Source organism: Festucalex cinctus, chromosome 13, assembly GCF_051991245.1.
Source record: "Festucalex cinctus isolate MCC-2025b chromosome 13, RoL_Fcin_1.0, whole genome shotgun sequence".
NCBI lineage: Eukaryota > Metazoa > Chordata > Actinopteri > Syngnathiformes > Syngnathidae > Festucalex > Festucalex cinctus.
In genome coordinates this window covers 17,964,184-17,989,786 of record NC_135423.1, presented here as the reverse complement: position 1 = coordinate 17,989,786, position 25,603 = coordinate 17,964,184, and the positions used below count along the sequence as shown (strand labels likewise).

General features: G+C 38.4%; 1 protein-coding gene across 9 annotated transcripts in view; it reads left to right on the top strand.

Annotated features, from left to right (window-relative positions):
• Positions 1-3,773: 3,773 nt before the first annotated feature.
• Positions 3,774-25,603, top strand: part of gria4a (glutamate receptor, ionotropic, AMPA 4a) — a 124,518-nt gene continuing 102,688 nt past the window's right edge. For all 9 annotated transcript variants that reach the window (XR_013288056.1, XM_077542059.1, XM_077542058.1 and 6 more), the window contains exons 1-2: positions 3,774-4,132; positions 9,635-9,793. Coding sequence is in view for 8 of the 9 variants with exons in the window: in XM_077542059.1 (XP_077398185.1) it covers positions 4,039-4,132; positions 9,635-9,793 (253 nt within the window). In the remaining variant the exon portion in view is untranslated. The remainder of the gene's footprint in view (positions 4,133-9,634; positions 9,794-25,603) is intronic.

Sequence of the window (25,603 nt, the reverse complement as noted above, 5' to 3'; positions counted from 1 at the left end):
ACCAAACAATCTCCAAATGAAAGGTAACACTTTTAACTCCACTACCCCAGTGTTGATTTACACTCAAAATGGTTTGAGCCTCAGCACAAAGCAAACAACTGTGTGTCAATTATCATAGCCGGTAAGACTGTGCTGATGGGTCTTTATTACCAAGGTGCTATATTGACTGTGAACCACATAATCGACTTGGGTCAATTTGCTAGGCAGGGAGAATGAATTCCTGGGAGGTAGTCATTATGGATTGCATTCAAACAGCTTGGACGTACAGTAGATATACTGTATGTACATCACACAGACAGTAGCATTATATTGTAAACTCAGGATGTCTTCCATATTGATTCAGAAAACCGTTTGCTCATTTGAATTATAAATACTTATTTGCTACTTGTTTTACTTTTGAACAGGATGAGTTTTGCCAGTTCTGCTAAATACATTGAAGCGACCCCCAATGAAAAAGAACAACACTTGCTCCTTTTAGATGCCTGCTGACTTAAATAAAACTATTTTCACCAAAACGTTTCAGAATTCTATGCATTACTAATGTGTCCCGGGGTCGTGATCAATTTGCAGCATTTGAAAAGCTATGAAAAATAGAGAAACGGTTGTTGTGCCCAAACTGCATTGGGAATGTTTGGAAGAGTTGTGATTGCTGCTTACCTTTAAACATGTGTATGCAAGATACCCAATGATGTGTTACGCAACCATTCACTGTAACATTGATGAAATAATGATGGTGGAGGCTGCCAATCAATTATTAAATATTCATTAATAAGTAACACAAGTGAGAACCATGGACCCTTGCTGGGTATGTGGAAATTAATGAGAACTTTACATTTCCTCACTAGGGTTGCAAGTGAGCTGCAGCCTATCCCAACTGACTTTAGGCAAGCGGTGAAGTATAACCTGGACTGGTCACAAGTCAACAGTGCACATATAGACAAACACCATTCCCACTCACGTCTTGACAATTTAGACTAGTCTTCAGCGAAGCTAATATGCATGTTCGCGAATGTGGGCGGTAACCAGTAGTTGGAGAAAACCCACACAAGCACGAGGAGAGAGAGCATGCACGCTTGTGCAAATTCCACACAGATGGGCCGTGGCCAAGGTTCAAACTCAGCATCTTGTGAATGTTAGGCAGACGTGCTAACCGCTCAACTGCATTATTATATAGGGAATCTAATTAGGACATATAAATGAATTGATTGATTTGGTCATGTTTAGTAGCATACATGGATACTCTCGGAAGTGTGAGAGCAGTGAGAAACCACTTTTCCACATCCTGCATCCAGCCTGGTGCACATTTTGCTTTCAGCACCATGGACAGTTCGTGTCAGCGTTGAAAGCCTGTGATATCAGTGCAGGTCACTACTATCCTTCCGAAGCAAAATGAAAAAACACACACGCACACATCAATGTCTTTGAAACAAGAAAAATAATGGATGGACTGGTTGGTCTGTCTGTCTGTCCGTTTTTGAAGCAGTTATGTGGTACTATAGACATTGGCACTCCATAATAGTATTTTCAATTTGTGGCATTGAAATGATGGGGACTCCTTAATCCCTGGCCGTGTTCCCATTGACACATGGCTTGGCGATATGTTAATTACATTCTGGATTTTTTTTTTTTTTAAGCATTATATTAACATTGTATTAACGGATTATTTTCAGGTCTACGGTTATAGAAAGGGCAGCACATTGGATAAATTGCTTAGCTTGTCTGCTCTATATCGCTTCCTCAAAGGCAATAGGGATAGGCTCCAGCTCACTTAGGTCGAAATAAGTACAACAGGAAATTGCTGCCTTATGACTGTGGTTTGGGTTGGGTCATTGTGTTGTTATAGTCTTGCATTATGTCCCTTATGTCTTTGTCACTTATTGTTTCTAATCACTCTTATTTTGTGGTTGCTATGCAGTTGCTATGTACCGTATGATGATTAAGTTCTCAGTTGCTATGCAGTGACTATGTTCCTTGTGATGATGATGATGATTATGATGTCAGTTGCTATGCAGTTTGCAGTTAGTATGTCCCTTGTGAAGATGAAGTTGTCAGTTGCTATACAGTTACTATTTTCCTTGTGATGATGAAGTTCTCAATTGCTATGTCCCTTGTGAAGATGAAGTTGTCAGTTGCTATACAGTTACTATTTTCCTTGTGATGATGAAGTTCTCAATTGCTATGTTCCTTGTGATTAGGTGGCCAGTTGCTATGCAGTTGCTATGTTCACTGTGATGATGAAATTGTCAGCTGATATGCAGTTGCTCTGGTCCTGTAATTGTCACTCTTAAGCCCAATTTACACAGGCTGCGGAACGAATACCGTGCGTTTTCGGTACGGCGGCCGTACGGACGCAAGGATAGAACGTATTCAAGTCTACGTGTCAATTCACACCAGCTGCGTCTGCGGTGCGAACGACTGCGGCGACGCGGAAGGTTTCCGCAAACGTTCTATTTTATCCAGATGCCTAATGCGGATTTTTATGAAGCTAAAGAAATTATACGAGGAAATTACACGAGCCGGACAGGAAGTCTCGGATTAAGGTAAATCCGGTATATTTCAAAATAAAACCGTTTGCGGACTCGTTTTTTTGGGAGGGAAGCTAGCTAGCCACATAGTGTGACACGAGTCGGACATTTAAGACAAAAAAGGAGCTCAGAATAAATTAAACATGACAAAATATCACTATTTAAACTATTTAGTCCCAGAAATAATGTCCAAAAAGCATATCAATGTGACAACAGACAAGCCTGGCTATTGTTTGCAAAATAGGACTTTACATACACGGTTGTTATCGCTTGAACTCAACTCTCCAGCGCGAACCCCACGTAATCTTGTGGTCTTGCGGGTGCAGATTTCCGTACGACTTCCGTACCCGGTGTGAATTGCAGTCCTTGCGGAAGCCGTACAAAAAACACACCCCGTCCTTTCCGCAATCAGCGCGAATTGGGCTTTATTCTGTCATATAGGACTTTATTCTGTCATATAGAAGTGTGCTTTTCCCAGCTGGAGTTTCTGAGTGACACTTTTGTCAGCAAAACGAGGCTTCCTGTGTACTCTTCCATGCAAGCTGTTCTTGCATGTTTTCAAAGTTGCTTCCATGCATCCAGCCCTGCTCTCTCAATCAAGGTTTCTCTGTTAAGTGTTTTCTTGAGGCCATCTGAATCCAACCTTTTTCGTATTTTTGCATCGAAAGAGTCTGTACTCTCACCTCTCGTGTCTTGTCTGTGATTCGGTCTTATCTCCGCACCTCACATTACATGACTGACACAGCATTAGGTGTAATTTTTCTAAGTATGATAAAGTGTGGTTTGACACACTGCAAACAACCATATTAAGTAGCATAGTGTTAAATTAATAAATTGATCAATTTTGCAAATGTATTTAATGTTGGGGGGTTGGTCCACATATAAATTAGTCTTTTTCTGTGGCCAGATGTCGCAGTCTGGTTTGGACCTTTGTGTCAGGATGGATTGTCTTTGACGCAGAAGGAACCCCTCATTTAAACTTCTTCAGGGAAACAAACGACCATGTTTTATTCGCTCTCTTTGACATAAGACATGTGACATGCGTTTAGAAAGTGCGTAAATGTGGCTCACATAATCCACGCCTCCCCATATGAACACTGAATCAGCAGCAAGGAAGGAGAAAGTATATGATGTAGAAAGAGAGCGTGAGAGTGTGTGAGACTGAAAGAAGGAGAGGGAGGGAGGGAGGGAGCGAGGGAGGAGGGTGGCGCGCATGTCCAGTTGCTCCATGCAGTCTGCTCTCCAAGCTCGGCAATCTTGCAGCGACTTTCCCTTACTCCTCCTTGCCGCCTCTGTCTTTCCATGTACACCGGACACACTGCGCTCTCTTGAGCGGACTGTGCATGCAGGGGGGGGAGAACCGCGAGAAGCCCATCATGGAATAGGAATACTACCTTGGACAAAGCATACAGTACACGGAGAAAACCTTCCTGTCATTTTCCTGCCGTCTTTCCCCCCCTTCCTCCCTGTCAATGTATCTCAACACTTTTTGAGGGGACCCAAGTGAAGAAACATGAGGATTAATATTTTCTCTTGGCACTTTCTGGGCTTGTGTTCTGTCCTCTGGGGGTTGGCGACGGGAGCGTTCCCCAGCTCGGTGCAGATTGGTGAGTTTTTTTCATTTTTTTTTTTTCATACAGATGTGCTTTTTCAAAGTCTTCAAGAAAAGAAACAAAACTGCAGCATGGAAACATCTTGGCCAAGGTTCTTCATTCTAACCCATTCTCAAAATCATAAATGGTCTACAAATACATACAAAGTGTTTCATTTTGTCTGTGTGTGAATATTTAAAAAGCTTTTTTCCTTCTTCAGTCTTATCTCTCTTTAGACACTGCAGTATTCCCTCCCTCCCTCTCTCTCTCTCTCAGTCTCTCTCACCCTCGAGCTCTCTTTATTTTCCTTTCTTGTGAAAGCAAAACCTTTCTTTCTAAGTACACCGACCAAAAAAGTAATAAAGTTTGCAAAATAGCGGTCAGGGTCGCAGATGAACCCACGTGCATGCGAGCATGTGTGGCGCGCACACGCCACAGGCACGCAGTCAAATGTGTGATAATGAATTCACTGCATCACTCCTTGTGGGGGGCAATTGGGAGGTCCTATAATGGGATTCATCTCCTTGACTCTGTACCTGCAGATGCCAATAAACTTAATATGCTAAATATTTTGTTGTGCAGATTTGCATCCACTCCACGTCTGCTTCCTCAACACACATCTTATAAAATGTGCAATGTGTAGTGTGCTCACACAGTCCAGGGTGCTGTAAAAGGGCGGCTGGCGGATGATTCTTGAGGGTCATAACTTACAGGGGACCTTTAACCACATTAGAGAATTTTATGGTTCATGCTGTTTCAGACCCTGCTGATAGGAACACATATGTGACACACATATGTGACCAGTCCAGTCCAGTTGTTCACTTAAGTAGAGTTGGATACATACGTTTTCGGTGTAATTTCACAGAAAGCTTTGCTCTCCGTTTTTCACGTTTAGACTTGGCAAACATTAATTCTGTTTGAAGTAACTAGTAGAACCTCGAAAGTCGAATGCAGCCTTTTCTAAGTCACTAGATAGACTCTTCCATCAGCTGCATTTGGATTGTATGTCAGGAGGGGCGGGAATCCCATTTATTATGTTGCAACTTTCAGCTTGTCCTATCAGGGGTCATCATAGTCAGCCAATTAGATGATTTATTTGGCACATGTTATTTATTTATTTATTTATTTATTTATTTATTTTAATCGGGGCTTGGGACCGACCGTTCATAGCTGGTTACTGGGAACTGAACCTCCACCATCTGCACAGATGGTGCAAAATCGCCAGTGTTAAATCTAACACTAGAAATGTGTTTATATGTGTCCACACCAATGAGTGTAAATCTGACACTTTTCAAAGTGTTACTTTTTTTTTCCACACTGAACCAGTGTTGCACCAACACTGTTTAATGTTAAAAATCTACACTGGTAAACAGAGTAGTGTTGAAAGTACTCTACACTCATCAGTGTTAAACATTTAATTCTGCCAAACTACACTTAATTCTGGTGTCTAAACACTTAAGTCAGTGTTAAAAAAAGTAACTCAAGCTAGACATTACTCTGATACATGGGACTTCATTTATATAATCCTTTTCCCCCTTACAAGGCCCTCAAAGCGCTTTACATTTTGATTACTGATGACAGTATCAGGAGAAAATGGGGGTTCAGTGTCTTGCTCAAGGTTACATTGACATAGTCACACTGGCAAGGGATTGAAACAGCGCTTTCAGGGTTGTGAGACGACCACTCGTAACACCCTGATAACAGCAACTGGCTGTATCGCAATTGAAATGTCAACAGCGCACTAGAAAATTCGAAAGTTTCTCCTTCACCAGAAATGAAGGTTTGGTCATTTTAACACTCAAGGTACTGATATTCAGGTTACACCCAACATCCACCCCAACACAAATAACACTGCTTATTGCATATATGATCGAACACTGGAAATTTAACACTGACCAATTTGCTGTATGCACAAAGGGCAGCAAGATGTACCACTACACTATCAGTGAAAAATCCCACTCATTTTAAATAATATCAATTGAACTAATCAGTTCCCAAGTAACTTACCATCACAGTCTTTATTTACTGTCAAGGTGATTTTTTTAAGTAAGTAATTTTTAACACCCTTTTAATTCAACCGCCATACAAGAGTGAACTACTGTAAAACCTAAAGTTGATATAACATTATGTGTAAATTTGTCAACAAAAGACAATCTTTACATAGAATCTAAAAAATAGGATTTATTGCCGATGTTTTTGTATTAATATCTGGAAAAAGCCACAAAGGGGTAGATGCCACGGACTTCCAAGTTTCACACATCACCACCGTTTCTGGCCACTACTGGCCGCGTTCCAACACTCGCACCATCACCCCGGCACCCCCCAACCGTGCGCTCCCGTCCTCTGAAATGCTTCGGACAACTGAGACAGACACACTACACACTTGCACCCGTCGACGGGAACGTGCAACCGAGGGGCACAAAGGTCGAAACGCAAATACTGGAACTCAGCCCACACGTTGCAAACAGGAACTGGAAACAAAGCTGATGTGTGAAACCCGGAAGTTGGAAGTCCCGCCTCCTCCGTGGCATATAGCCCATAAATCAAAGAAAGTTGATCCTTTCATACTTGGTGAACTTCTTGAAGGAGGTGGAGATTTGTTGACATCTCGCACGATGTACATCCATCATTCGGAATAAATGTTGCAAAAAGCCAAAGAAAAAGCAAAACAAACATGGCGGTGTTAACCCTTTTATGGTTACTAAATTGAGATTGTGCAAAGATTTGCGTGATGTAAACAAGGACATCAATGATGGCGGTCCGTGTTTTTGATTTAGAATCATCACATTCACATCACATTTCACGCCAGTCCAATTATTCTGCTTTCATTTATCCAGTTTTCTCTGAACATGCGAGATCCCTGTCTTTTCTTTTTTAACAATCAAGCTTGAGTTAAGTGTGAGTTAATACTCTGAGTTAAACTTACGAGCATGTAGGATGAGCGCTCAGTGAGAGAAAGACATACACAAAGGTAGACGGCATTTTGTCATCATAATGTCTCCCTTCATTATGTGCTGCCTGCCGACTCCTCCCTTGTCATCTTTCCTCTTCCCCGCCCAATCTCTTTTCACTCTTTCACTGTTAAAAGTGAGCTCAATCATTTTGTTTCCAATCACGTAAGCCCTTGAAGCATTGAGCAGAGGTTGATCTAATTGAAAAAAATAAGTTAAAAAAAAAAAATTGGAAACATTTATAAATTCATCAATTAGGGGGTTGGACTAGTCCAATCAGATGCTCGTGAATGATTGTGGGAACCGTTTGGGGAAGACCAATTTCTGTTTCAACATTGCAAACAAGTGTAAGGGCCGCACAGAAGAAAATAAAATAAAATAAAAAAAAATATATATATATATATATTATTTTAAAGTCTTAATCTTACAGTAATACAGTTGTATATTTTTGAGGGGAAAAAAGTTATTATATAAAACTTTCAGATGCAATCACCAAACTAAACCACCTCTGGGTGAAACACTAAACACCATCTTCATTCTTCTAATTAATTCTTATTTATTACTATTATTATTACTTTTTATTCATTTATTTACAGGATTTTATATTGTGGTTAAATTTTTTTCATTATTTAATCCTAGATTTTTTTATATTTCACTCAATTGTATTAAGCATGTGAATAGGGTGACAGGTTATCTTATAAATTAAGCACAATGTTCTTTGATTTCCTTAGTAAGTGTATGTAAATCACCAATGTGGGAGGGTGCGCGCCCTATAAAAATCTCGCCTCGGGCTCCACATTGCGGAGGGCTACGTCTGCACCTGTGGGAACTGAGATTGTCGCTTTCATCATATACAAGTTCTTGTAGCTGCATTACGCCATCACATAACAGTAGTGATTATAAGTCAACAGATTTTTTATTTATTTTTAATACAGTGTGATTTGTTCACCTTACTCTCGCAAGATGAATTCTCGCGGTATTTGTGAGTTCACAAACTCCGGAGAATATGTAATATCCATCTGGTTATTGCCAGGTTAGTGATTTGTCCCACCGGTGGCAACAATTCTAAGTTATCTTAAAAAAGAAAAAAAACTATGCTGATACTCCAAATGGTTCAAGAACAGCTTCAAATTTATTTTTGGGTGATCCTTTTGCAGGCATTTTCGGCATAATTGCCCTAATGATAATGGATTTTAAGTGAGTTAAAGACAAGATGGTAAAAAAAGATATGAGAGTAGTGGCTGAATAACGTGTGACTGAAAAACTTCAATTGAGAGAGCAGGGCTGGATTCATGGAAGCAACCTTGAACAGAAAGGAAGAGAACTGTTTGGATGGAAGACGAGGGATAGGGAACCTCGACGTTCTGAGAGAATACCTCGGCTAAGGAACCTCAACATATTGACAAAAGTGTCACTCAGAAACTACAGCTAGAGCAAGGTTATACGACTATATGACAGAATAAAGGTCTACATGACACAGTAGATGAAATAGACAAAATAAGAGTTACTATTCCAGGTCCATAGCAACTGCATAGCAACTGACTCCAAATTTTTGAAGAAAGGGTTGAGAATGTTCTTTCAATGTCATGTTAATGTACTGTAATGGAGAGGTGTGTCAATACTTTTTTTCATGTCTTACCTTTACAATGTACAATAATGATTTTGGTTCTTGGCCGCAAGTTCCCACACTCTTATCCAAGGCTTATGTCATTATTAACAGAACATTTGGACAAAGTGTACAAGTCCGCCATGTTTGTTGATTTCCTGTTTTCTGTACATGTGCTTATTCTCCTATTGAATTTGTACTAATGATACAAGTCATATTTTATTCATTTTCACTTCATTAGCATAGTTGCTGGAGTTAGTCAGATTACAATGTCTGTGGCTTAGTTCATAAAAGGAGCCCCTCTGGGACTCCTTGTGAATTTGTAAAAGCTTTTCTTTGCATGCAGCCTACAGTTTGCGGCACTCTGCTCTTCACAAACATGCATGCTCAAATGTTCATTCTCTCTCAAATATCTTTGCCTTCCTTTTTATAGTTTTGGATAGTATGATGTGTCTCATTTCTTTGATCTTTTATCACATTCTCATTTGGTCCGATGGGATATGAGTCTCTCATTTTAAAAGGCCAACTGACATTTTGTATCCACATCGTCATCCCTTTTTTGTGCGTGGCCTCTGCTCTTCCAGTATGGGGCTGACATTTTTGTGATCTGGCCTTCCTCTGTTATCTGTTACCTCCTCTCCAACTCATTATCTTTTTGTCTACTGACCTCTGACAGGCTAGTTGTTTCAATTTCTTTCCCCCTACCCTTTTACATCCCGCTCCCTTTTTTTATTTCAAATGTGCAGCAATTGTATCCATGGATTTTCTTTCATGGTTAAGTATGTGCTGAAACACAAGTGACATTTTTCTTACAAATGGTAATGTAGATGTTAGTTTTATTCTCTCTCTCTCTCTCTGTCTGCTTTTTTGTCATCCGCCCTCTCTCCTCATCAATCTTTCTTGGCTTACATTCCTCTCTTTCTCCTCTCCATCACCTTTTCCTTTGTCTCACTCCCCTAGGCGGCTTATTCATTAGGAATACTGATCAGGAGTACACAGCCTTTCGACTGGCTATCTTCCTTCACAACACCAGCCCGAACGCTACGGAAGCCCCCTTCAACCTGGTCCCACATGTCGACAATATAGAGACAGCCAACAGCTTTGCAGTCACCAATGCATGTGAGTATCCAAACATTCTGTAATGTAATTTTTTGCTTAATATTACTCAATATTTGGAACTTGAGAATTTACCAGTGCTGACTCTGCATTATGATTGTGTGGAGAGTGATCACAGTGAAGTGATTCAATTGGGATTTGTGTACATAGGGTAATCTACTTACTGAAAGGCCCTTAAAAAACATGCCAAAATAATAATTTGATCTAAATTTACACTGGATAAAACAGACTCAAATGAAAGAATGCATGGGAGAGTCAGGCAAGTTTATTGTTATTCAAAAAAAAAAAAAAGCCTATTTTCACTGATTAGGCAATGCTCTACAAATTCTGCCTGGCAAGAAGTGCAGAAATGGTTTTAATCTAGATTATAATTATAATATCTGATGCCTAGTTAATAATCTATTTCAATGGTAATGTTGTATGCTTAATCTTAAACAGTAATAGAGAGTATAGAAGTCTACCTACAAGTGGTCGGTTTCCCACCAGTCTATCCTAAAAAAAATAAAAAAAATGCATGTATTTGGTTGGTCATGGTTGATCTTTGATCGCCAAGATGTAAGCTAGAAGTTATGCAAAAACTATAGACTCAATTCCACAGGCCAAGACACTGACGGAAAAAAAGAAGCATAAAATGTTGGCGAAAATCTCCAGCTTTGTTCTCTAAATGATGCTATTTTTACAAAAGTCCATATACTCCTTTTCATGATTGTTTGGTTGTTTTAATATCAATAGGGTGTTGAATGCGCTTAACATAACTCTATATTGTCCAATTGGTGCTAAGACTACAGCATCAACAAATACTTGTTGATACCATCATAAAAAAAAGTCTGATCGGAGTGGCAGAAGCTCTTCTGTGTATTGATTTCCTCCCTGGTTATTTGAAGCTAATCTTTTAATATCATCTTTTGACTGGGTGCTTAGAGTAATCTCGACTCGGTTGTGGTGCTTGCACTGGCCGGTCAACAATTTCTTGGGGTTGTCTCTCTGTGTGGCAGGTGTCTGTGTCCAAAAGCATGTAGTTGTGACAGTTTACTCTTGTGTGAGCATCACCCTCCTTATGGAAGAACTGAGTCAGTGGAGCTGTTGTTTGAGCAAGTTTACCACATTTCTTTTACGTTTCAAATGTAAAAAACAAAAAAACAAAAATAAAGTACAAATAATGGAAAGTGTTGTGTGATATTTAGATAGTGTAAATTACATTACCATCTTATGATTGTCAGTGGGAGGCAGGCTGAGGTGATTACAGAATTCATGCCAGTTAAATGTCATGAAGGTGAATTAAAATTTTCTTTCACGTAGCATTCCAAATATGGAATTAATTGGGTGATTGTGAATTATAGTCTTAGCTTATTATTTCAGTTTTGTGTTAAATTCAAAGTATTCTATTTGTTCATCTCAACAGAAAGGCAGTGAGTTCTCCTTCACTGTTTGTTGAAGTCAACTCAAGTCATCTTTATTTATATAGCCTGAACTGATTGACCACAGGGCGGCACGGTGGATGACTGGTTAGCACGTCCGCCTCCCAGTTCTGAGGACTCGGGTTCGAGTCCGGGCTCCGGCCTTCCTGGGTGGAGTTTGCATGTTCTCCCCGTGCCTGTGTGGGTCTTCTCCGGGTACTCCGGTCTCCTCCCACATTCCAAAGACATGCATGGCAGGTTAATTGGGCGCTCTGAATTGTCCCTAAGTGTGCTTGTGAGTGTGGATGGTTGTTCGTCTCTGTGTGCCCTGCGATTGGCTGGCAACCAGTCCAGGGTGTCCCCCGCCTACTGCCCAGAGCCAGCTGAGATAGGCTCCAGCACCCCCCGTGACCCTTGTGAGGAATAAGCGGTCAAGAAAATTGATGGATGATTGACCACAAGATATAGATATTTATAATTGTAATTGAATTTCAATTAATTGCACAGCCCTAAACTGAAGTGTATGGGGGGAAAAAACAATACATTCTTCAAAAAAATGCTGATGAACATTAAAAATAATATGTGTCTTATTTTGCGGAGCCGATCAATGACATTATTGATTGATTGATTGATTGATTGGGCAAATTAAGACATTACAGCCAATTACCGATTTAGCATAAAATCCAAAATATCGTCCAATCCCAATCCAGCTGATCAGATCAGTGTATAGCCAACATGTATAGCAGCTTGGTATTTGGCAGCTACAATGCTCCATTTTCTCAGGATATGGCCCGGGAATGCAGCATTTATTTGGCATTTTTAATTAAAATGTGAGTTAATGTTTTAGAACAGTCAAGGTGAGAGTTAATATTTCAAGGTACTAGTATACATTAAAATAATTATTGCTTGAAAGTCTGGAAAAAAAATACCAATTAGCTGTTGAATCATGATGTGATATGTATACTGTCACTCCGGACAAAAATATGTAAAAACTCTCAGTGCAAGTCGTGAATTTATGAATCCATATAGTGTCCTCCCAATCATTTAATTTGACATCATTTGTGTCATTTACTCATGACAATAATTTAGTAGTTAAAACAGACAATAACACTTTGATAATTGTCAATTTATTTCATTCATTTCACACAAAAAAAAATGACTTAAGTTTCAGTGAGGATGTGATGTTTAAGTGGGAAGGAACACAGTGACCACATATCAGATTGCATCCTATTGTATTATCATGGGTAGCATAAGTTGCATTGCTGTTGTATGAAATGGTGTGAAGTGTTCTGAGAGAACAAAAGAATCCAACTGGCATTTTACAATGCATGTGTGCACCACAGTGACAGTTCATGCATAAAATAACTACAGTACAGTACTTACAATTGCATCTTCATTATGTCCTCAAGTAATGACTAACTAATGCTACATAAGGAAATGCTGACTAAAGCTGCAGAAACATTTTATTTGTTTCAGACACAAATATATCACTGGCTGCCAAGAAAAGTTTTTTTTCTTCTTTTCTTTTTTTTAAGAAATGTACAGTATATATTAATAAGAAAAATACAAACAGATCTCTGTTAGCTTGTTTCAATATTTTTCCATCTCTCTCCTTTACTGAGGGGGTGTGAAAGATAACACTGAATAAATATGTGAGGTCAGAACATTTAAATGTATTTGTTTCAGAATATGAATATTAACGTCTCACTCTCTTTATGATAAATCTACATGAGGAAATGGATTCATTGTGACTCTTAATAAACATGAACCTTTATATTAATATTATTATTATTATCGTCAATAATATGAACTGAGATGTCAACCTTGTAGTTTTATACAGTACATGACTGAAACTGTCCCCATAAGAGGAAATAACTCCTGTTTTATCACATCAATAAGCAAAATGCAGACCACGTCTCTATTTATTTCTCCAAAAATCTAATTTCAAAGCAGACCTTAAACACGAGAATGATGTGGAATATGAGTCTAACTGGTAAGCTTCAATTCCCGAGGCATATCTACTTACTGTGTTAGCTTTGAGCAAAATTGTTTTCGGTAGAAAAATCCATACCCCAATATGACCTTTGACAACTTCTTCATGTATCTTGGAATTGGATACCAACAAAAATCTACCCTCATTGCCCACTTTATTAGGTACACTCAAAGTTTCTCTAATCATTAAATGGATTGTTGGCACCGCTGCAGCCTACAGTACAACCACGGAAAGCAAATACCACAACCACCAGCAGTCTGAACTAGTCATACAAGGCAGGATATGAACCCAATGTTGCAGATTAAATGAAGACTCATACCAACACCATATTGTCTAGCACCGGAGAGCTTGTGGGAATTGTAGTATCAATTTCCTGTTCTTTTGCTCACCAGAGCGATTGCGATTCTTTTTCATCCAGCAGTTGTAACGAGCTGTTATTTGATTCATCTCCACTTTTCAATCAACTCCAGTCTGTTCAGTCTCTCTTTTGACATCTACAACCAATACGGCATTTTTTTTTTTCCACAAGAGAACTCCCACTCACTGGATATACTACGTCGACTCATTTATTTTTGATAAATTCCACATAAATAATTACTCAACTTTAGCTATTTACACACAAAAAGGAGACATTAACCATTGTTGGTCACAATTCAAAATAGTTTCCAGTCTTCAGCCAGCACTCATTCCGTACCACACCTGGCAGAGGAAACTAAACTCCATGCCTGCTGGAACACGTGTAAGTATTAGCACAGGCAGTATAATGCAATTTTAGTAAATTTGATCAAGGTGCAGGCAGATAGATTCTGAGCTCTACGGACATGTGTGGCAGATATCACTCATTTGCATCCATTTTCATACCGCTGATTCTCAGTAGTGCTGTGGGTCAGCTGGGGCTGATCTCAGCAATAACAGCACACATGCTGCACGTAGCGATAAACTACCAGTCAGACTCACATTCACACCTACAGACATTTAGAGTACTCAAGTAACAACAACAATAAATGTTCTTGAATGGTCTGAGGAAGCTGTAGCACAGTAGTGTCCAAACTACAGCCCGGGGGCCATTTGCGGCCCGCCATGCATTTTTTGACGGCCCGCGGCAAACACTAAAAATAATTTTTCAATGTTGTTAAAAAAACAAAAAAACAAAAAAAAAGAGAGTGGATTAAACATTTGTAGCTACGCAAAGACACAAATTTGCAGCTAATAATTCAGTTTCAGAAATAAAAATTGTTTCATCCACTTGTTGCTTAGTGTCAAGGTCCAATTTGTGAAAACATCACATTAAATTAATGGTTCTCGGTGTGGTCAGTTTACTACCGATTGTTCTTGTTGTGGTTCAGAATGTCAAGTTGGGATTCTGCTACTGCTCAGTGGAGAGGTGTATCTATTATAGTGGCACACAGGGGCCACTATTTGCCTTGTGACTGTTAGCAGTTTTCAATAAGTAACTGTACATTATGTCAACAATTTATAATTGCTTCATTGATTTTTACCATGTTTAACTCTTTCACTGCCATTGACGGAAAAATACGTAAAATGATGTATTTTTTGCTGGTCTGGGAATGAATGTGTTTAATAAATAACAAACAAAAAAATCAAAGTGGCCCTTGCAGCTCTCTATTTTTCTGTATGTGGCCCCCAGAGGAAAAAGTTTGGACACCCCTGCTGTAGCATCTGAAGAAAACTGTATGTAAGCACGTGGAGTACATGAAAAACTTCACATTGATCAACTAAATCGCTGATTAGAACCCATAGTCCCAGAAATGCGCTAAACTCATGAATTTCTTTGTTTTGATTGCCCTAAATTTATCCACTGCATTCTTTTTTGTTCTTGTTTTGCTTACATTTCTGATGTTTGTGTTATCAAATATTCTCAGACACAAACACACACACGCACACGCACCCCCCACCACTGCTGCCAGTTGGCCATAAGGGGCAAAGTGTCTGTAAAATGAAACTCTTCTAAGTCAAGCGTCTGAAAGTCAACAAGCAGAAACACTTCTTCTGTCTCTTGGTTCCAAGACACTCATCCTCCTCCTACTCCTCACTTTTGTCCTAGCCTTTTCCACCTCATTTCTTTCCCTCTTTTTCTACTCGTTTAGTCCTCAGCACGAGCGTGGTGAATGGATCTCTAAATTAATCCATGGCTCTTGCTCCGGGTGGTGAGCAATGCCTCTGAATTAGAATAGGGAATTCTCCATTTGACCTTGACCAGGTCCTCTCTTTTTGAGTATTCAGGAAGCGTGACAAGATCATTTTAAAGAAATCACATTTCCTGCTAGCATTGTCGCGCATTCAAGTACGGTATAACCTCAGCTGCTGTATCGTTTCCGCTTATTTACTGTATAGTATGCTTTTTTGTTAATATTTTAGTTTGGTATACACTGTATGTGTCTTTTTCTTCTAAGCGGTTAGCGTTACTAACTCACAGTTCAGAGGTTTGCAGTTCCAATCTCAGCACACACATATGCATGATTGGGTGTGGAAGGCGAAGTGGCCATCCTCAGCCGTCAACCGTAAGTGGAGATCTCCTTGCAGTTGCACTTTGTGTGTACTCGTTTTCTGCATCTATGCGCCATGTAGACTGTGAGGGTCTCTCTGCGCTGGGTTTAAAGGCAATGAGGGGAGCCGCTTCGATTGGCCAGGAGTCGGCTGCATTCCCTCCCACAATGGCACAACCACATTCCTGTGCTAGCTAGTCTAGGAAATACCAAAAGAAAGAAAACTCCACCCCTGCAAACAGACTGCGCTTTGCGCTTTGCGCTAGACATGCACTGGGCACGAGAATAAAGATCTCTAAATTGTTCAGGGGGTTCTTGCCCAAACTCAGCTGGGAAAGGCTCACATGTGACCCTAATCAAGACAAGACTGAAAATAGATGGATGGGTACACAAATTCAACTGAGCTCAGTGTTTCATCTCCATTCTAGAAAATAATGCATATGGACTGGTGTGACCAAAACCTGTTTATATGTGTGTCTCATATGGAACATAAAGTATGTGTGCAAGCGTGTGTCAGTTTGAGTCATGGGAGTATAATCAAGTGAGCGTGTGAACGTGCATGAGCGGTGAAAAAAGAATCGATTTGGACAGAAAGCTGAGGTGAATTAGGAACAGAGGAGAAAGCGACCAAGAGGATTTGCAACAAAGAAGTGCTTATGTGGGGGGTTTTTTCCAACCACGACTGCACTGAACTTTGGTAGGCATGGTCGGTATGCTTCAATTTGAATTCATTTGTGGTTCAAACTAAGATTATTATTATTATTATTATTATTATTATTATTATTATTATTATTATTATTATTATTATTATTATGTGATTGTGTGTGTTGTGGTTTAGGTGGTTGACCATTGCAGAAAATCCATAACCTCATTAGACTGTGCCATTGAAAATCATTTAAATCAATACTATTTATGCATTATTGATGAACAGATTGCATTTACATACATGCTTGATTGACATTCATCATATTATCTTTCAAGCTGTGTGACCTGGTGAGGTCTGCTCTCAAATTCTGAGGACAATACTGGTGTTTACATTTGATGGTGGTTAAGTTATACTCCCAAATTATCACATAATCGGGAACACAGTGAAACATGTTGGCAACCTGTATCCATCAACATTTTCTTCATAGGAGGCATAAATAAACATTATGCTACACATTCTCTCCAATCAAATATTCAAGCTTGACTTGACCATAATTTTCACAGTTAGTGCCCTTCTAACAAATGATAGAACACACACATGCACACGCACACACCCCCACACACAAACATCCGAAGGTAATAGCTTGAACTGAACATTGTAGATTGATTTTAATTGCGTTTGTATAATTTGGTGTGAGCCAGTCTGCCTCATTTACGTGCAATCTGTAAATTTTGTTGTTAACAGTCATAGACAGATTGTGTGTTGTAAAAACACATTATGTTCCCTCTCTCGATCTTCCCCTCCCAGACTTTAAAATTCTGAATATTCCTCCCCCTGGGGCAGATGTTCACATTTTATGTGTATGTGAATAGGCAGACATTTGTGCAATGTGACAACGACAATTAACCTGTAGATGACTGGCACATTTGTATTCTATCTTACTATTGAGTCTTTTGTAAACTAGGAAAAGGATAAATGAAATTTGCAGCTATTCCCCACAGTTAGGGTGGCCATATTTTAACCCCCCCCCCCCCCCCCCCCAAAAAAAAAATAAATAAAATAAAAAATAAATAAAATAAAATAAAAATAAAAAATAAAAAAAATAAAATAAAATAAAAAAGAATACACACAGCCCAGATAAATGATACTCAAAAGTTTAGTCAAAGATGCCATACATTAGAACTATTTTAACATATGCCCCCTCTAGGTGGGTAGAAAATGAAACAGAAAATGAATAAATAATGACAATGACATAGTGTTTGAAGCTCAACCGTTTTTTGCCCCCATTTTTGTTTTGTTTTTCCCCCCCCACTGGGGATTGGAAGTGGAGTCGAACCCATGCCATGACCACGTCTTCAGTCTGGGAGCACAGACCTCTACCAATGAGCTAAATCTCTGGGCAGCAATATTATGCACCCACAAATCATGCCCCCCACCCCCCACCCCCTGCACCCTTTGCAATTAACTTGGGAACAGTCTACCATGCACATAACACCATGGTGCACTCCGCCTCCCATTTGTTACGCAAAGCCAGTCAAATTCAACACATGCTAATTGATCCTGTGAAAAACAAGAACAACTGGACATTTTCATGAATTTAACACCCCCCTGGGCAGGATGTAAAAAAAAAAGTGAACATGTCCGGGCAAAAGAGGATGTTTGGTTACACAGGTTGTTTTGTCCATTGAGGTTCAGTTATGGCAACAAAGAAAACAGCCTTTCCCAAAGTGGGATCCAAAATAACAGACATCTTCGGAAGAGAAATAATTAAGATTCACTCTAGAATCATTCATTCATCATTAAAAAAATGTGTCTATTTATACGTTTGTCTATATAATGTGCAACATTAGGAATTTGCCTTCTGTAAAACATCTCAACTCCACCAAGAAAGGGTGAAAAGGTGGCATTTTGAGTCTTGAGAACATGTTTCAGGTCTGACATTGGGCAAAAAATATTAGCCACCAGGGAAAAACAACATTAGAAATGTGTTAGGTGCGCACAGTAAATGAAATCTTTTTGGCTCACCTTAGAGTGAGTCTATGAAGCACTCATAGTAGCCAGCGCACAGTATTTGTATTGCTATGTCATGCCTGGCCCATGGTGTAGTCTGTCTTTCATCCAACATCAGCTGGGAAATGCTCCAGCTTCCCACGACTCTGAACAAGAAAAGCAGTCTAGAAAATGGATGTGCGGATGTCAAGCCTAAACCCTTACCATATATTTGCAATACAGCATACCTCTTTGGAAGTCAGCCCTCTCGTTTAATGGGTCAGACATCTTGTGTAGATGATGTGAGACACTCTGTAAGCGCACTGTACGATCATCTTTAAAGCTGATGTTTTCTGTGGTTATATGTCTTCTTAATGGCTACACAGGGGAAATAGAGTGAAATAATATCTGGAAAGCTGGCAGGGTGAGATTTACTATGCAGCAAGCCTGCTTTTCATCATGTTACTTACATACAGAAGTGGCTGGTTGACTGTGTTAGCAAATACTAAATGGGTTTTCTGGTATCAGGATATAAAGTCAAATTGAGACTGGCCATGATAGATTTGTTTCACATTTACAGTTTACGAGCACCAACAACTGAAATATTTCAATGCGATTGAAATCTTATGTTGTTTCAACACAGTGGTTAGCACTATCACAGAGTGGTGCATCAAGATGCACCCCAGATAATCACAGTTGATATGCATTTTTCCGTATATATTGTGAAAACAACTGGGAAAACAATCTTAGCTTTTTGACAAACTATGACGGGGCGGGGCATCACATTTTGAGTTTTGTAATTCGTTCTTAACAAAGCATTCTCGATTGTACATTTGACCTATAGATCTAAAAAAAAAAATGGAAGGCATATGAAACAGCCTGTGATGTACAAAAAAGTCATTTGTAGCCATATGCTAATTAAGCTTCACAGGAAGTCCACCATTTGTCACCATTTTTGTTTGTTTGTTTATAAAAGTCATATTTTAACGAACTCCTCCCACTGAAAGTATCCGATCGCCTTCAAACTTTGGGTGTTGCATGTAAAGATGCTTAAGATTAGAAGTTATTGAAAGCCAGATCAGGCCCGCAAAGAGGTTTAATCCAGCCTGCGAGATGATTTTGTAAAGTTAAAATAAATAAATAAATAAATGTAATGTTTGACTAATTAATCAATCGGCCACAATCAAAATATATAACATTTATAACTTCACAAGCTGTCCTTGTACGGGCGAATCACCCTGGATGTCATTATTTTACACACACATTAAAGTTACGGTTTGTTTAATTATTATTATTCTTATTATTATTATTATTATTTTAATCATAGACCGATAAACGTGTTAAATACGACACAAATTCAATTACTGGTAACATAAACATGTATGACAAGGATTAGCATCTTATAACGGCATTAACTGTGCCACGCAATGCATTCTGGGAACAATATATATCTGCAAAACAGGTAGATTTAACACATCCAGGGCTTTGTTCCATTTGCATTTGTATTATTATTTGGAACAATATGATTACAGTTGGGCTCTGTAATTTAGGGCTGGCACACAAATAGCGAAAATCTGCGTATAATTGACGGCAATCGTTCTTTAAGTTATGTACCATTATTTTACTGATGCAGCCCACTTGGTAGTATATTTTCCTCCATGCGGCCCCTGACCTAACATGAGCTTGACACCCCTGGTCTAAAGCTTGGTGAATGGTCTTGAAAGCTTCCACACACAGATAGACAGACCTGGCATACAAATCAAAATTTTAGAGATTACTTGTGTTATTTTTAGTGCTCACAAAAAAATTCTCGCATTAATCTTGTATTAACGCAGATTAATCACAATATTCATTTTGACCGCAGATGATCATTTAGCTGACAGTGGATGGCTTTGATAAATGTAGCACAGGTTGCATTTGAGCAGTAAACATAACTACATGTATTAAAGTAAAGCATTTAATAAATGTTTGCGTATGACATTCAGAATATTTGTTCATGTCAAAATATTGGGGTCTTTTTTTTTTCCATTTTAAATTATGCAAGTAATTAACTGATTAGGAAAAGAGGCAGATGAGCGTGTGCAAAAAAATCCTCATAACATTAAATTTCAAAAAAATGAACACATAGCAGGCGCTTCTTTAAATTTGGTGGGTAAAAAATGTAGATAAAAAAGCCTTTTTAATTAAGCAATTAATCATGATTAATCAAAATTCAAAAATGTGATTAATCTGATAAAAAAATGTAATTGTTTGACAGCTCTAGGTATTTTCAATAAATACCTCAATAGCGAAGCATTCCCCGGTTGTACTTTTAACATTGGTCAAACCCAGAAAGAAGTCCACCATTTTGACTTTATTTTGGAATTAGGTATATTGTTGGCCTTTTATAGAGGTCATATCTTACATCTTCCGATGATGAGAAGTTATTGAAAGGGTTTTATTTCATACCACGGTGTTGCCTGGGCGATGCACTATTTGCAAAAAAAAAAAAAAAAGAGGGAACCTCACCAAGAAGTGGGGACATTTCTGAGGTCCCCTTTTTTTAACCTCTTTTTGAGGGTCAAAATTTCATTTTAGAGTATAGGTGTGAAATGAAGAATGGTTGGAGTTAGGATAAGGATTAGGAATATGCAATAATTTGTGATGGTTGAGGTTAGGGAAAGGTTTCGGAAAAGGCATTATGTCAAGAGAAGTCCCCTCTTTTATAGTACCTAAAGACTGCGTAACCTGGAGCAGGGTACACAAGTCATTATTCAATATTTCTTAATGGATAACTCCATCAATTAATCAAATAATCAGATGGCATTAAAGTGTATAACAAACCCAAGCAATGAAACAGTCGCTGTAAACTCTATACACAAGAAATGGAGATTTAAACCTCGAAGCTCCTCAAGTGTGAGGCAAGAGCGTGAAACCACCGCCTGCCATGTTGCCCCCATCCTAAGCGCTTACCTTTAACAAATGTATAACAACAAATCCAACTAATTTCCAAAGAAAGGCAATACTTGTCGGCTAAAGTGTCTCTACGTGGTCTGAGGATTTTAACAACAGAACATCAGTCTAATAAGACGACAGCAGTCAAACTAAAAATAATGGAACAATAAAACACAGTTATTTCTAATCAATGAAGTCAGCCACTTTCTCTTTGCTCAACACACAGACATGCACACACACACACACATTGGTCGTTTAGTATCTCAACAAAATGGCAGTTTCAAATTCAGCTCATTCTTTCCATCCGCGATAATAACTACACACTTCATAGCATTCTGTGTTCTTTTGTACGCTCGCATACGCAAGGTGGCTCACTGGGCGTGTTAACTGTTCCCTGCTAAGTGTTCCTTTGTCAAATCGTGTTATTGTAGCCTCAGCATAATCGAGCAACTAGGAAGTAATATTATTAGAACAAGTCTTGTGTTGCAATGAGGCTGTACATTTGCTCTTGTTTATCTGATTTCATTTAGCAGTCCAAAAAAAAAAAGAAGAGACTTTCTTTGTTTGACTCAACTCTTTCATTAGGAGATAGGATAGGATAGGATTTGGATACTTCGCAAGGAAGGATGGAAAACATGATGAAATGGAGGCTAAAAACGACTTAAGTGTCAACACTTAAGGCCTGATCCCAATCTGAGGATATTTAATTCTGATAGAATGTGTTTTTTCCTCTTTATATTTATTGCCTTGACAGTTGACACTCTGCCTGTTTGGTGGTGCCACTTGGGATCAATTGTATTCATTATCATCACTTGAATCAGGTCAGCCTGAAAGTACAAGTTTCCTCTCTTACTTAATGTTGCTAGTTATGAAAAACAGTGGTGCTTCAAAACTTTAACACTCACAATTAGAATTTGACCAGATTGTTTTTTAGGTCATTTTGGCAAGTACAGTAAATAGTATCAAAGCAGGATTAAATGTGCCTATTTTTCTTTCTTTTTTTCTTTCAACAAATTAAGTAAATAAATAAATAAATGAATAAATAAATACATACATACATACATACATACATACATACATACATACATACATACATACATACATACATAACAGCATCAACTAAGGCAGTTATATGATAAGATGAGAAGTTAAAAACTAAACAACATACATTGTTTCTAGCTCATTTGCTCCCAAAAACGTATAAATATGTTCTATTTTAAATGTGTTAATAATAATAAAAAAACAATTACAGATAATCCTTCATTAAGACCTATATATACACCAATATTGCATGTTTCCCTAAAACTGTCTGAAATAAATGGCAATTTTCTTTTCTTATAATTTCTACTTTCTAATCGTAAAACAACCACTAGAGGGGTCACCATCACGTGTACCAATACCTTGAAATAATACCGGGTATCGGCCCAGTACTGATACCTGGTTTTGGTGCTCGCTAGGGCTGGGTTTAAAAAAAGTTAATCAATATTGAATCGATTTTCCTTTTTTCATAGTCCAATATCGATTCATAAAGGCATAAATCGATCATTTTAATCTGATCCCCACTCCCCCATAAATTCACGAGAAAATAGAATTTTAAAGGCCTCAATGTTTTTTTGTTTTGTTTTTTGTGTGTGTCTTGCTGTTTTCTTGAAATTTACTGTTCAAAGGAATTTCAAAAATATTTTCTTGCATTTACAAAAGACCTGATTTACTACAATTTCAGACCATTCAGAATCTTTTTCATTTATATATAATTGAATTACAATTATGAAAATAGTATTTTCATCTCATCCTTGCTGATGTCGATGTTTGTGTAACTGAAGTGACTACTTTGAAAAAAATAAAAATAAATAAATAAATCACGTGACCAGTTACTGCCTCCACATACCGTAATTTAATTTTGGAATTTAATGTTTGTGGAGTTTTCACCATGTCCTTCATATTTAAGAAGAATTGATGTTGCATAAATATATTCATTTTAATCAATGTTGGATTCAACTGAATTAAAGAAAAAAATCAAATCAATTCAAGAAATTAGCATCAATACCAAACCCTAGTCCTCACCCATCGCTAATTATTTCCCTTCATTCATTTCTTTCTCTGTGTTATTGTCTGCCAGTCATTCAACCCTGAATAGGATGTTTTACTTCCACAGGTATTCCTTTACACACTGTAGGACAGCGAGAGATCATTTGTTCTTTTTGACTGGAAGTCTGAGCTACATTATCTGGTCAGACTTTCATCCAAGGCATGAATAATTTTCAATCAATCAAATAGTTGGGTCGTATAATTATCCGATTTTTGAGGGAATTGTTTGCTTCTGACAGATCTATTTGTCAGCATGCCCACTGTGCAGCTAATTAAAGTGGGAACAGCGTTTGTAGACCCGCAATAGACTACTCAGCCCAGAGAATGAAAGACATGATTGATGATGGGGTGATGTTTTGCACTGATATCACATATTGAGCATAAGATCGTAAGATGAAGCTATAATGGCCAAAAAAAACTGTGTAGCAGCTTTGAGGAAATGATTCTGGTGAGCTGGATTGAAAGTCATATTAATGAAATTCTTGTTGATTGCAGTTCCTTGAGGAAAGAAAAGAAGCAGGAGGACAATGAGTCTTAATGCAGCGTTTTACGCACTTCCAAGTCTGAAGCTTCTCCCACAACATTCAGTAAAGTCTTTGGTTAGTTCAACCCAGTGAGACTTTTCATTAGTTTGTTACTTTCCAAGATGATGGTTGGCTTATTCAGTATTTATTTATTTTATTTTTTTATCTTGCATAGTAAACATGTACAGTGGTGTAATGCTAACTGAACTGAAAGGCATAAACATAGCAAAAACTGTTAAAGGTTATTTTTTCTGTTGCTGACACTTCTGCTCCGCATTTTGGATCAAAAGGTGTTTATAACCAACACAACACTGGCAGAAACAGGATGTTGTGATGACGCAAAAAGAAAATGAGAGCACGGGTGCGTGAATCAGGGCTAGCTTCATGCTTTGCTAGCTTCGGTTACCGGCTAGCCCGATCGCCGCTAGATTCATATCAGTGTTTGTGGGACCACAGAATGGAACAAAAGGGTGGTGCAAAATGACACTGTGTTCCCAGATTTTTGTAAATATCATAATATATATAGAATATTGTAGATAGATATTTCATCTCATTTTATTTAATTCATTTTGTTGTTAGCTTACTGTTCGGTAAGCCAAAGTCAAATTTCTATTTTGCTGGTGCAAGATAAAAATGTATTTCTATTCTATTCTATTCTATTCTATTCTATCCTGTCCAATTATACATGGACAACAGTTTGGATTAGTAAGGATTACTTTATTTGGCGTCAATGTCTTAGTACAGGGGTCACTAATTTCGGTCCTCGCGGACGCCTATACTGCATGTTTGAGATCAGGGGTCATCGACCTTTTGAAGTCTAAAATCTACTTGTTGGTACTGATTAATGCAAATGGCCTGCAGTTTGATACAAACTGTTGAAATAACAAATTTTGGAAATTGTCTAATAATTATGCAAAAAAATTCTATGATGATCAATTCTACTACATTCCTATAAAATAAAAATATCCACTCACTGACCAGATTATTATTATGTTTTTTGTTTTGTTTTGTTTTGTTTTTTAACTGCCCCGTGGGCTACTCATTAGGTCATTGGTGACCGCCTCTTTTGATGTTTCCCCTCCTCCAGCACACCTGATTCAAATGATCAGCTCATCAGCAAGCCCTGCAGAAGCCTTATAACGATCCTGACAGGGATGAATTTTGATGAATTCTGGCCCAGTCTAATGATATCTTGCCTGTTTGTCCAAGATTTGGTTGTAATGAAGAGTGAATAATGTCATTACAGCATGCACCCACAGAGTAGATGTTCCCTCCAGGTAATCTGACTTCATTGGGATAATAAGCAGACTGGGTCTCTTTGACCCATAACTAAAAACACACACCCCAACACGCGCACACGCACCCCGACCATTTCGTTAGGGTCTCTTGATGAAATGTGTTCCCCAGTGGGCAAGATGTAAACATAACTTGTATCATATTTAGTTTTTATGCAGCAGCTTTTGCAATATGAAAAGCATGACAAGAGATGACAGTGGATTTTAAGTGTTACACGCCGCCTCAGTCTGAACACAGGTTTAGACCCAAATGAAGTCGTGTTCACTGTAATTGCCTACAACATCTTTGTGTTGTCCCTCACTCGCTCATTTCGCCTCTCTTGTTTTCATGTTCTAATCAAAGCATTTGCATTTACTCACTTTCCTCTTGTCTCTTTTATTCCTCCCAGTTTGTGTTTTGATGCTGAGAGGCATAAACGTTCAGGAGCATGTAATGGCAA